General features: G+C 44.8%; 2 protein-coding genes across 2 annotated transcripts in view; one reads left to right on the plus strand and one right to left on the minus strand.

The window, feature by feature from the left end:
• arhgef15b (Rho guanine nucleotide exchange factor 15b) overlaps positions 1-9,191 on the plus strand; it is a 27,693-nt gene extending 18,502 nt beyond the window's left edge. The window contains 12 exon segments of the mRNA XM_029666788.2: positions 5-66; positions 339-616; positions 1,154-1,314; positions 3,032-3,184; positions 3,390-3,519; positions 3,671-3,745; positions 6,027-6,119; positions 6,265-6,419; positions 6,633-6,800; positions 7,178-7,263; positions 7,437-7,541; positions 7,881-9,191. Of these exon segments, the coding sequence (XP_029522648.2) occupies positions 5-66; positions 339-616; positions 1,154-1,314; positions 3,032-3,184; positions 3,390-3,519; positions 3,671-3,745; positions 6,027-6,119; positions 6,265-6,419; positions 6,633-6,800; positions 7,178-7,263; positions 7,437-7,541; positions 7,881-8,047 (1,633 nt within the window). The 3' untranslated portion in view covers positions 8,048-9,191.
• Positions 8,780-12,233, minus strand: LOC115133515 (uncharacterized). Its single transcript, XM_029666789.2, has 5 exons — positions 12,021-12,233; positions 11,639-11,762; positions 11,280-11,368; positions 10,136-10,453; positions 8,780-9,958 (listed from the first exon to the last, which is right to left on the minus strand). Exons 1-5 carry the CDS (start codon positions 12,054-12,056, stop codon positions 9,419-9,421), a joined length of 1,107 nt encoding a protein of 368 aa, XP_029522649.1. The 5' UTR covers positions 12,057-12,233; the 3' UTR covers positions 8,780-9,418.

Genomic DNA, 12,233 nt, shown 5'->3' on the forward strand with positions numbered 1-12,233 from the left:
CCAGTACACCTGTAGCCCCACCCAGGAGAGGATCCTATATTGACTGGGAGTCCAGACTGCAGGACGGTAAGATTACCAGGAGAGGATCCTATATTGACTGGAAGTCCAGACTGCAGGATGATAAGGTTACCTGACACAAGCATAACACACCCACAATATCAGACACTGCTGAATCAGGTGACAAATGACATGCAAATGTAGGTGTAAAAGAAACAGAAAATGTTTGGTATGTCATCATTGTTTGAGGGTCACCAATAGCTTAATACCCCACATATTAATACCTAATCTATTTGTATTAAGAGATTGTTTGCCCTTTGACCCCTCTGTGACCTCCTTAGAGCCTCTGTACCAGACGTACCGCGCCACTGTCATCACCAAGGAGATCCGGCGCCAGACGGTGTGCCGCAACATCAGCAAGACTAGTGCCGACTACCACATGGACTGGACTGCCCGCCGTGGTGGCATGGGCATGGGGTCGGGTGGCGTGGGGGCGGTGGGCAGTGGTACTATTCCATTGCCCACCCCGGGCCAGAGCACCCTGTGGCAGGACATACCAGGAGTACGGGACAGTGGGGTGCTGGAGACTCTCAGCCCTGAACAGTGCAAGTACCAGGAGGTGAGGAAGAGGGGGAAAGAGGAGAAGGGGGTAGGGAGAGGCAATTCAGCAATAAAAGAGAAAGGAAGAGTTGAATGGACGTTGTCATGTATTAAGATGGAATCCCCCAGTGAGTGAAGAGCAAGTGTCCAGGTTTTCGAAGATTCAGTTTTTTTATAGAATCATCAGTAGGAAAAACTCAAATTTGATGGTGATATTCAATTACGGGTTTGAATCTCATATGTATATACTGTACTCGATACCATCTACTGCATCTTGCCTATGCCGTTCTGTACCATCACTCATTCATATATCTTTATGTACATATTCTTATTCCAACGCTCTAACCACTAGGCTACCCTGCCGCCCCATATAAGGTGGTAGTTGTGGAATTGTTAGGTTAGATTACTCGTTGGTTATTACTGCATTGTCGGGAACTAGAAGCACAAGCATTTCGCTACACTCGCATTAATATCTGCTAACCATGTGTATGTGACAAATAAAATTTGATTTGATTTGAAATGTATGAATTCACCGTACCATTCTCTCTTCCCTCAGAGTATGTTTGAGGTGTTGACATCGGAAGCGTCGTACCTGCGTTCCCTAAGAGTTCTCACAGAACACTTCCTGGATTCCCGGGATCTGGACGAAGCGCTGATCATCCGGGACAGGAAGACCCTCTTCTCCAATGTCCTGCGAGTCCGGGAGGTCAGCGAGAGGTAAGAGGGAGAGAGAGGAGTAAAGGGATTCTCAGCTAACAGTTGGGAGTCAGAGGAAGGAAGGAAATAAGGAATAGCATCTGACGCAGATTGATAGATTTACACCGTTAGATCATGACAAATCAAATCAAAGTTTACTGGTTTATCATACACAGTTTAGCAGATGTTATAGCCGGTGCCGCACTAAGCTCCTAACAGTGCAGTAGAATGTCAAACAAGTACACAAATAATCAGAAACAAGAAATCAATAATGTCAGAATGAATCCAATGATCGAGTTGATCCCATTAGATCAGGAAAATGTATCATGTTAGATCAGAACAATCCTGGTTGTAGGAAAGCTATAATGTGTGCAGAGTGGAGACCCAGCACAACAGTGACCACCACAGCCACAGGCCACTGCTTTATCCTTGACGTGACATGAAACAAGGAGGCTGTGTTTTTGCCCCACGTTTACACCTGTAGAGAGTGTAACGCCCCCTTTTTGGTCTTTTGCATAGTAGCAAAGTGGTTCCTATGCAGTCCATGCACAATGTTCATACTGAATACAAGCAGTCTGGTGTTCAGTAGGAACCATGGGCGTTGCCAGCCCTGGGTGTTGCTTTTGTAGAAATCTATTCCTATGTAGCTTAGTTGGTGTCAAAGAGAAGGAAGGGGGAATCAAATGTTTGTGTGTTCCATTTTGTTGTATGATCTTGCATGACCTTGAAAGACAAATTGCCATTCTAATCACATTAAACATTTCTATCTATGGAGACATTTTGTGAATATATTACTCAACCTCCTTTATTCTGACTTTCACTGCGTCAATTTTATTGATTGAAAACTACATTTGGCAATTGCAGCCACTCACTAACAGGTGGCCCTTATCTTTAGAATACATTTTTACATCCTTTTGGCAAATATACATTTTAGAAGACCAGCCTACAAATAAATGGCTGCTATGCCTACAACAAGTGCATATTCTGGTGACATGATGATCGATGCTTGGCTGCCGTTTGACAAATACAAATAATCTCGCTCTTTTATCCATAATAACCTCCTCATCTAGGCTATACCAGCACTGCATCTGCAAGCTTTTGGCTAAGACACACGTGCCAATACCAGCATGGGCACATTAGCTATATAACGCAACATTTTTGTGACAAAACCATCATTAGAGTTGAATATGCAATGAAGGCCCAATTAACTTTTTTTTTTAAATGTGAATTTGATGGAAATGCATATCTGGTGGCATATAGTTTTTATGCGGATTTCAGAATATTCACATGAAAATCTGTCGCCAATTGGATGGAAACTGTGTTCGAGTTATTTCCTGATAGTTGCTGGTTAAAAATGCAATCTACACAAGACCTTCTAATCGGCAAGTTTGCATGGGCATGAGTTTCGGCTTTCCATAGTGATATCACCACATGGTAAATTGGTTAATAGACCAATAACAACATAGTTCCAAACCTCTCTGCCAGTAACAGCTAGTTTTTAGTTTTCCCCTCACCACTAAGACAACTCCCTAGCAAAATTCTTTGTTGATGAATAGTTTTTGGCTAAAAAGCTCATTTTGCCAATTGTAATGGAAATCCAATACAGTAAGGTACATAGTTGTTACCCAGGAATGATGTAATATTGATATGAAAAGAAATGGCTGCATTGGACCTCTTTAATAAACCCCTCATCAATAGAATAAACCATAACCTTTGCCCTTTCGAACCCCCCCATTAGGTTTCTGAAGGACCTGGAGGACCGTATGGACGAAGGTCTGGTGTTCTCCGACATCTGTGACATCATCCACTACCACGCACAGCACAACTTCCCGGCCTACATCGACTACGTCCGCAACCAGATCTACCAGGAGAAGACCTACACATCCCTCATGTAAGTATGGGTCTATTACTAGATCTCAGAGGTAGGGTTGCAAAATCCTGGTCATTTCCCCCAAATTCCCAGATTTTCCAGAAATCCAGATCGGAAAATTCCCGGATTTCCTGATTTTGGGAATGTTGACGGAGGCATCTTGGTCGGATCATTTACCCAGCAAACTAGAAAAAGATGGGACACTGAATAATGTGTGTCCCCACAGGAAAACCAATGTGGCGTTTGCCACGGTCATCACCCGTCTGCAGGAGTCTCCTCAGTGCCAGCGGCTGCCATTCATGTCCTTCCTGCTGCTGCCCTTCCAACGAATCACACGCATTAAGATGCTCATCGAGGTTAGCGGTATCATGTGAAGTGGACTACAAAGTGTTTTCTATCACAATGAAATGCATGAAACCATATGACTATTAGATTTGTTTGCCTTGAATCCAGATCATCATTTGTTTGTATTGTGTAACATGGCTTATTGTTGCTTTTGTTCATCAGAACATCCTGAAAAGAACAAAGGAGGGGACTGCAGAGGAACAGACCGCCTCCAAGGCCCTGGACTCTGTTTCCAAGGTAACACACCTCTCCTGTTTCCATCCAGCCGTCTGCCTGCCCACAGACATTCCGATTGTTCCATTCTAAAGCACTGTTCCACACCGTTCTGGAATATGGAGCAACGTCGTCAGTCCCCTGGTCTATTGTGTGGGATAGAGGATATCCTATTGCGAGAGGACAGAGAGAGTGACTCAGTGTGTCACTGAAGACAATGACAATCTGACAAAGTGTAGAGATAAGAGATGAGGACTCCCAGCTAGCATATTTGGTTACTTGGAAGTTGTGTGAACGTACAATTTTGGTTTCCCATTGGTTCTGGGAACAAAGTCATACATTTCCTGACTGGTAAAACAGAATGTTTTTTAAACGTTCTGAGAACGGAAGTGAAAATTTAGACTGTTCTGGGAATGTACATTTTTAGTTTGCAGGGAGGTTCTGAGAACATTTTACGGTTCCCTGAAAGTTTTCCTGGAAGGTTTTAATACCGTTCTGAGAATAAGACTTTTAATAACATTGCTTGCTTAGTTTGGGTTAACTGTTTTGAAATCCAAGCACAGATAGGACACATGGAAATTAATTTGCTTTGGAATTAATCATGCTAATACGTTTATTTTTTGCTTTACTCTGGCACGGCGTCAGTGAGATTCAAACCTATGATCTTCTGTCCACAATCCATGGAATTGGTACGCTGTGCCACCAGGATGGAGGAAGCATGCCTTTTTTTTATTCATACAAAGCTGTTCATTTAAGTCTATTCAAACAAACCCCATTTAAAAGGGAACAAGCACTCATTAACACAGTTAACAAGATCAAGGATAGAGAGAGTTTTGTTGATGCTGAGAACAGAATGTACATGATTTTAAATAACATTCATTTTACATTTACATTTACATTTAAGTCATTTAGCAGACGCTCTTATCCAGAGCGACTTACAAATTGGTGCATTCACCTTATGACATCCAGTGGAACAGTAGTGCATCTAAATCTTTTAAGGGGGGTGAGAGGGATTACTTTATCCTATCCTAGGTATTCCTTAAAGAGGTGGGGTTTCAGGTGTCTCCGGAAGGTGGTGATTGACTCCGCTGTCCTGGCGTCGTGAGGGAGTTTGTTCCACCATTGGGGGGCCAGAGCAGCGAACAGTTTTGACTGGGCTGAGCGGGAACTGTACTTCCTCAGTGGTAGGGAGGCGAGCAGGCCAGAGGTGGATGAACGCAGTGCCCTTGTTTGGGTGTAGGGCCTGATCAGAGCCTGGAGGTACTGAGGTGCCGTTCCCCTCACAGCTCCGTAGGCAAGCACCATGGTCTTGTAGCGGATGCGAGCTTCAACTGGAAGCCAGTGGAGAGAGCGGAGGAGCGGGGTGACGTGAGAGAACTTGGGAAGGTTGAACACCAGACGGGCTGCGGCGTTCTGGATGAGTTGTAGGGGTTTAATGGCACAGGCAGGGAGCCCAGCCAACAGCGAGTTGCAGTAATCCAGACGGGAGATGACGAGTGCCTGGATAAGGACCTGCGCCGCTTCCTGTGTGAGGCAGGGTCGTACTCTGCGGATGTTGTAGAGCATGAACCTACAGGAACGGGCCACCGCCTTGATGTTAGTTGAGAACGACAGGGTGTTGTCCAGGATCACGCCAAGGTTCTTAGCGCACATTCATAGAATGTTCTTTGAACGATGCTAATATTTTCTTATAGTTTTTATGGAAAATGTTCCTAATGTTCTGAGAACATGACGTTAAATAGAACCATGAGGGAAACGTTATGCTGAAGTACTGAAATTCCCACAGAATAACTTTGTTTCTTAATGTTCTCAGAATTTTCTGAGGACATTACTTTATTTAGAACCATGAGACTTGTGGAAAACATTATGCTTGAAGTACTGAAATTCCCACCTATGAAACATATGGTTCTCAGAACGTTATGTGCTAGCTGGGTATCCTGCACCATTCCCAGAACATGGTGTGAATGTTGTTTGCAAAATAACCATGCTCTTACCAAGCTCCAAGAAACACATGGTTCAAGGGGACATTACAGTATGTGTTACCTGGGCTGGCGGTTGCTGCTGTGCTAGCTAGTGTTATTCAAGAAGGGAGGGATCCCCTTGAAAAAGAGAAGAACTTGATACACTTGTGATAGCGAGGAATGGGGATTTTCATGAAATTAGAGAAGGGCTATGAGGATTATTTATCTTGTCTGTTTGAGAGAAAAAGTGAAGGGGCAGCCAAGGTGTCTCTGATCTACTGTTTTCATTCAGTCTCTTGTTCTTTGTCTCATACAATTTCTCTTTTTCTTTCACTTTTCCTCAGATCATAGAGGAGTGCAACACCCAAGTGGGGAAGATGAAACAGGTGGAGGAGCTGATCCACCTCTCCAAGACGCTGGAGTTTGACAAGCTCAAGGTAATCAATTAATCAGTCAGTCAGTCATTCAGTTATTACACCACCCAAATACAATATGAGCCTATCCCTTTCTAATTGATTCTTATACATTTCTCCTCCCCTCTCTCTCTTCCTCTCCCTCTAACCTTCCCCGCCTCTCTATCAGGCCATCCCCATCATCTCCCAAACCCGTTTCCTGGAGAAGCGTGGGGAGGTACAGGAGATGGCTAAAGGGGGCAACCTCTTCAACCTGCGTCCCAAGTTCACCCCTGTCTACCTCTTCCTCTTCAACGACCTGCTCATCATCGCCACCAAGAAGGGGTGAGTCCCCCTTATGGTGTTCCTAAGGCTTTATGAAGCCTTCACAAAACCTTCATAAGGCCTTTATTAATGCTTTACAAGTAATGTATACCACGTCAGGCTAGAATATAGAGGGTGGCTCTACATTCACATGTTCTACACTCATACAGTCTATGACTCATCTTACTGTCCCAGCCCATCAATGTGATTGGTTCCTCCTCTTATCTCCATTAGTTCGGAGCGTTTCGTGGTGATGGACCACGCCCACCGTTCGCTGGTCCAGGTTCAGCCAATAAGAGAGGACCAGGCCCTGAGCCCTAGCTATGAACACTGTTTCTGTCTGACTCTACTGGAGAACCACCAGGGACGCATGATGGAGAGGCTGATGAAGGCCTCCTCACAGTGAGTAGAACACTGTGTGATATGGAGCACATGGGGATGTGTGATATGGAGCACATGGGGATGTGTGATATGGAGCACATGGGGATGTGTGAAACTTACTCCTCAGCCTGAAGTGACCCCACTTGCACCACCGAATAGTTCACTTTTCGGTGACGCCTACTGGTAAAACGCTTCGGGAGGGTGGTCACGTGTGCTAACAAAGCAGAGGTACTAGGTTCGAGCCTCTGTGTGAGCCGAATCAGGAGGAAGTGGTACTCGCTAAACGAGCAGCGTGACATCCTTTACAAATACACAAGTTTATTCGCACTCTATGGTCTGTTTCACAAGTCAGTTCTCTCTTTCTCCTTTTTGCTTTTCTTTCTACCTGACCTGCACAGGTCTGACCTGCACAGGTGGATAGCAGCGTTCCCTAACCCTGGTAACCATGATGGAGATCAGGAGGAAGTCATCTATGATGACTGGGGTGAGTGACTGGGATAGCTAGCCGCAGTTAGGAAGCCATTAGTGACTGTGCTAGTTGCCAAATTCAACCATCCACACACCCATTTAGTCTCCGTTTGCCTTATTGTAAGTACATGGACACACTTTGTGGTTTGTATTTGTGTGGTTTCTTGATATTTACTGTTGTGTCCTCAGACTGTCCTCAGGTGCAGTGTGTGGAGCAGTACATTGCTCAGCAGGCTGATGAGCTCACCCTGGAACCCACGGAGATCATCAACGTGGTGCGCAAGACCAACGAGGGTAAGACCTGGCAGGACACTAATGACCTGTCATGTGGTTAGTTAGGAAACTGGGTAGCACTTTATTTAACAAATCCAGAAATGAACCGGTCATTACTACTGACACAGTAATAACCAATCCAATTAACCCACTTCTTTTCCCCAACTCTCTGTTATCCCGAAAATTCTAATTCAACCCTTTAACCTACCTTATCCTCTATACTGTAGCAGTTTGATTTGTGAATGTTATTTTGCATGATTTATATGTAAACCTCCTAACTCCCCCCTGCACTCACCCATCCCTCTTCTTCTCCTTCATTCTCCACCTCCTTCCCCTCCCTCGCTCCCTCCATCTCTCCAGGTTTGTACGAGGGGATCCGTCTCTCCGACGGACAGAAGGGTTGGTTCCCCGTGGAGAATGTTTTAGAGATCACCAACGAGCATGTGCGGCGACGGAACCTTCGGGAGCGCTACCGGGTCTTTCAGGCCGCCAGCATCGTCACCAACAAGGTCAAGACCCTTCCATAATGTTGACGGAACGTCAAGGGAACATTCCAGAATAGTAAAGACCATGCCTTGAGGTCAGCTTAATGGTGACAGAACATCAGGAGAACGTCATTCGAACGTTGACAAAATGTTACAGAACATTTAACTGGATAGGGGAGAGTGAACCAGTGCCTGCTCTGCATGCTCCCCTGAATAACTCTTAGCTGTAGATATGAGATTTCTGAGAAGCGCTATCTCACTGTGGGTTTTGACTAGAGGCGGCTTGACATTTGCATAAAGTAGAGCAGAGACCGTTTTTTTCTCTACCTGCCCACTAGCAGGGTTCTCGCCGTTCACCTTCCCACAGTTCCCCACACATTTCTGTGCCCTCGTTGAAAATGAATGGGGCAGAACTTGCGGAATTCATTGTTTGTGAAAACCCTACGTTATCATATCATGCAATTAGCATGTTTTCATTTTGTACAAATTACTCATTTGTTGGAAGTTATGGGGGAATGTTTTTTTTTTTAGGGAACTTTAAAGAACCAGGAAATGAAAAATATGGTAGGAGGATGATGTACTAATTTATTACAGGCAAACAAAAATGGACTCCTCTCTTTAATGTTGAGTATGTATTTGAGTGAGTGTGTATAGTATGAGTGAGAGTGTATGTTTGTGTGTGTGCGAACCTGCACCTAACCCCACACACTGCCAGAGGAAAGCTCCAGTTGAAAAGTTCCCCTGCATCAATGTCAGTCAGGTATACCATACCAGTTTGCACGTATCAGGTGGTATATCAAGTATAGATCAAACTCTGAAGTGCCTTCCAATGGATTGTACTCGAAGCACAAGTCCTACAGCTGTGTTATCGTCGTCACTACAGGGTTGAATACATTTGACTGCCATTTCTGGACACAAAAAAAGTCATAGCCAAGTCGCAAACATAATGTCAAGACCACAAAACCTGGTTGTTTGTGATGTACAGTAGTAATATTGGTAACATGGAGCTCTAGTGAAGCCATACTGTTATGATATCAACAGGTCTCTATTACCTCTATATACAACGGGTGGGTCTAATACTGAATGCTTATAGGTTAAAACCACATTCCATTCCGTTTGTTTGAGTGAGTGGGTTTACTCTGGTTCAAGACCAGTGTTCTTATTAAAACTCGATCATGTTTTTCAATGGGAGTGTTTTTTTCAACAGATCAAATAAGATTGACTTTAGTCTGAAATATTAATATAATATTTGAACTATTTGGCAAGTAACAAAATACAAAAAGGCATAAAGGAAAATGAAGTTGTTAATTAAACTGTGTGGTGCACACTTGTAAAAAGGTTTTCAATTACAGTTTTGTTTTCTCGAATTGAACCTGAGATTAACTGTCATATGTTGTGCACATTTGAGGGCGATTAACTGAAATGAGGACAACATGGGGTTGTGAGGTCACCCAGTATTAACAGGGCATCCACAGCCATCCCCTCAGACTCTGTGACAGTCCCATTTCTCAGAGCCACCGCATCACAAATACTGGTCATTGGAGGCAAAGCTTCTGGGGATAGGCAGCTTTCATCGTCTTCTAATGGCAGTGTATCACCATCACACTCTTCGGGTGAGAAGTACTGGAGATGTAGATTCTCAGGGCTTCTGTTAGAGGGCCTGTCCAGGGTCTGAGTCTGGTTCCAGGGCCCTTCATCATCCATAAGACTGACCGACTCCTCATCCATAGTGAGCAATGCGTTCGCTGCCTCCAGCTCCACAACAGACCTCAGTCTGGGCTGGTTCTGATGTTGGTGCTCCAAGATGTCCAACACAAAGAGCTGGTCCTCTCTATGAAAGAGCCCCATCTCTTCAGCTGGAGATGGTTTGGTGGTGGGAATGTACTGACCCACTGATGGCTGGCTAAGGGTTGAGGTGTGATCAATTGGCGATGTCCCTTCAGGACAAGCCACCTGTTAGTAAGATTATATATTATTAGGAATTTCTTCTGTATCTTTACAGACTCACAAAAAGTTGCCCATAAACACAGATCTAGGATCTGATTACTACCCCAGTCCTTCAGGAGGGAAACCTAACACTGACCTTAGATCAGCTACTAGAGGTACATTTCAACCTACTTCCGTATTTACCTGGGTGGAGATGACGGCAGTGGTGACCTCTGGATGGGCAGGCTTTTGGTGATGGAGCTTCAGTAGGTTGGTTATAGCCTGATCCTCCTCCAGGCTTAGCTGGATCACAGCCTGACTCCGTCCCCTCTCTCTGGGCCTGGGTGCAAGGGGCCTCAGCCTGGGGGTGATGGGCAGATGGGGAGGGTCCCTCCTCCAGGTGTGGCCACCCAGGTCTCTGGTAGGGTGGGCTTGTGTTCTGAAGGGGTCAGGTCTGACGGGGGGTGCGGGGCAAAAGGACATGATGGGGCGAGGGGTGTTGAGTTGGAAGCACTCAAAAACCTGCCGTGGAGGGTAAGAAGGGAGGAGTATGGTTCATTTGCAGTTACTGCTTTTGTGTGCAAAATACACAAGCGGTCTGTTGTATATCCAGTGCATAATGTAAATAGTGGAGTCCTATGTAGCTCAGTTGGTAGCGCCAGGGTTATGGGTTCGATTCCCACTTGGGACCAGTACAAAAAAAGTCTAAATGTATGCACTCACTACTGTAAGTCTGGATAAGAGCGTATGCTAAATTACTCAAATGTAAAATGAGAAACTGCTTCATTTCAAGTTTCATTAGTGATAAGTTCTGCTCATAACTACCTTCAACGAATGTAAGCGTTTCTACACCACCAGCAGCAGTGAAAACAGAGGATCTTCCTACGGTTCTAACCCCATCTCACTTCCACACCAAAACAAACTAAATGACCTCTCTACACTGTGTTCTACCGTTTCCAATTTATTTCCACCCCCACTCGCCCTGTCTGACTAGAGGGAGGCAATCTAATTCCACTCCCCCAGTCTGTCTGATCCCCCTTTAATCTCTGAACAACCCCCCAACAGGATCCCAGTCGCCTCCCAAGGCCATAGAGACAGCCCACTCCCACCCCATCATGACCCCTAGTATTCTCTACTAATCTCTAGTAAGATGGATAACCCCACTGAAAGGGGGCATTTAATAGGTTGTGCTTTATGATTTTAATCAATACACGGGGGATGGTTTTGGGGGTGTACTCTCTCTTTCTGTTGGCATCTAGCACATTACAGTTATCTGCAATTAAGGCATTGCAAAAGGGCAGATGACTGCATAATTGATGAGATGGATTATGACCAATGATGCTCTCACCTGCAACTCGGTCACGATGTTCGGTACCCGTTGTCCCCGGCGCATGGTGGGGTCCGTGTAGAAGAACTCTGAGGGAGTCATAACTGGTACTGATGGGGGGGGAAATTGTCCAATAAACAAATATTGGCCTTGATTCATTTGGGAGGCGGGTCTTAAAAATCAGGATTCGGGGGTCAAAAGTGTTGATGAACATTAAACAAACGATGAGAGTGTAAAAAACATACAGCCCCAAAAGTAAATGTGTCATTTGAAACCTGGCTAATATGTACCAAATCCCAAAAGGTCAAAAAAGGTAGCAGAGGGTCCAAGAGCTACATAGGCACCTGAGAGGGGTGGTGGTCCACCTGTCCTGTCCTCACCTGGCTGTTGGTGGGGTCTCCAGGGGTACTGGGCCGAACCCATGGCTGCCATGTACAGGGGCAGGAAGGAGGGATGGTGAAGGGTCCTGTTGGAGAATGGAGGAAGGACCACCTGCCTTGGGCTCTGTTGTTAGAGGAAAGACAACACAGATATTGGAATAAGGCAAATGTATTGGCTGCTGATGATCTAATTTCAAGTATAATTGTCAAACAGTTGTCAAACACCAGTCTAGACGATGGTCATGTTTTTGTGTCGTCTCCATTTACTCAGTTCGTGCGTATTATTGTAGGCTACTACCTCGCAATTAAATTGTAGTGTGTTGTTCCAAATCTACTGAACTGTTACTTCTGTATTAGTAGGCTATAATTCAGGAAAACTCACATTGAACTTTTCAGAACCTCCATGTCTGTCGCTCATATCGCTGCAACAACTTTTCTATTTCACTACAACAAATATAATCTGAAAGGACCAGCAACGATCAATGCACAAAGAAAATAAGCTACTAAAACTGTTTTGGAAGCTTCAACTATTTCTAATGAATTAGCAACAAGCTCTTAAGGTACGAAAACATGTTCGCACAAGTTTTGTTGTTGA

The sequence above is a fragment of the Oncorhynchus nerka genome, linkage group LG8, assembly GCF_034236695.1.
Source record: "Oncorhynchus nerka isolate Pitt River linkage group LG8, Oner_Uvic_2.0, whole genome shotgun sequence".
Classification (NCBI taxonomy): Eukaryota; Metazoa; Chordata; class Actinopteri; order Salmoniformes; family Salmonidae; genus Oncorhynchus; species Oncorhynchus nerka.

Bases quoted from the DNA above. Each gene is read 5' to 3' on its own strand.
- LOC115133515 (XM_029666789.2), bottom strand. From the start codon at position 12,056: ATGAGCGACAGACATGGAGGTTCTGAAAAGTTCAAT. The intron at 11,369-11,638 runs GTGAGGACAGGA...CCCCCCCATCAG, and splicing joins GAGACCCCACCAACAGCCAG to TACCAGTTATGACTCCCTCA. The intron at 9,959-10,135 runs GTAAATACGGAA...TCTTACTAACAG, and splicing joins CTGCCGTCATCTCCACCCAG to GTGGCTTGTCCTGAAGGGAC.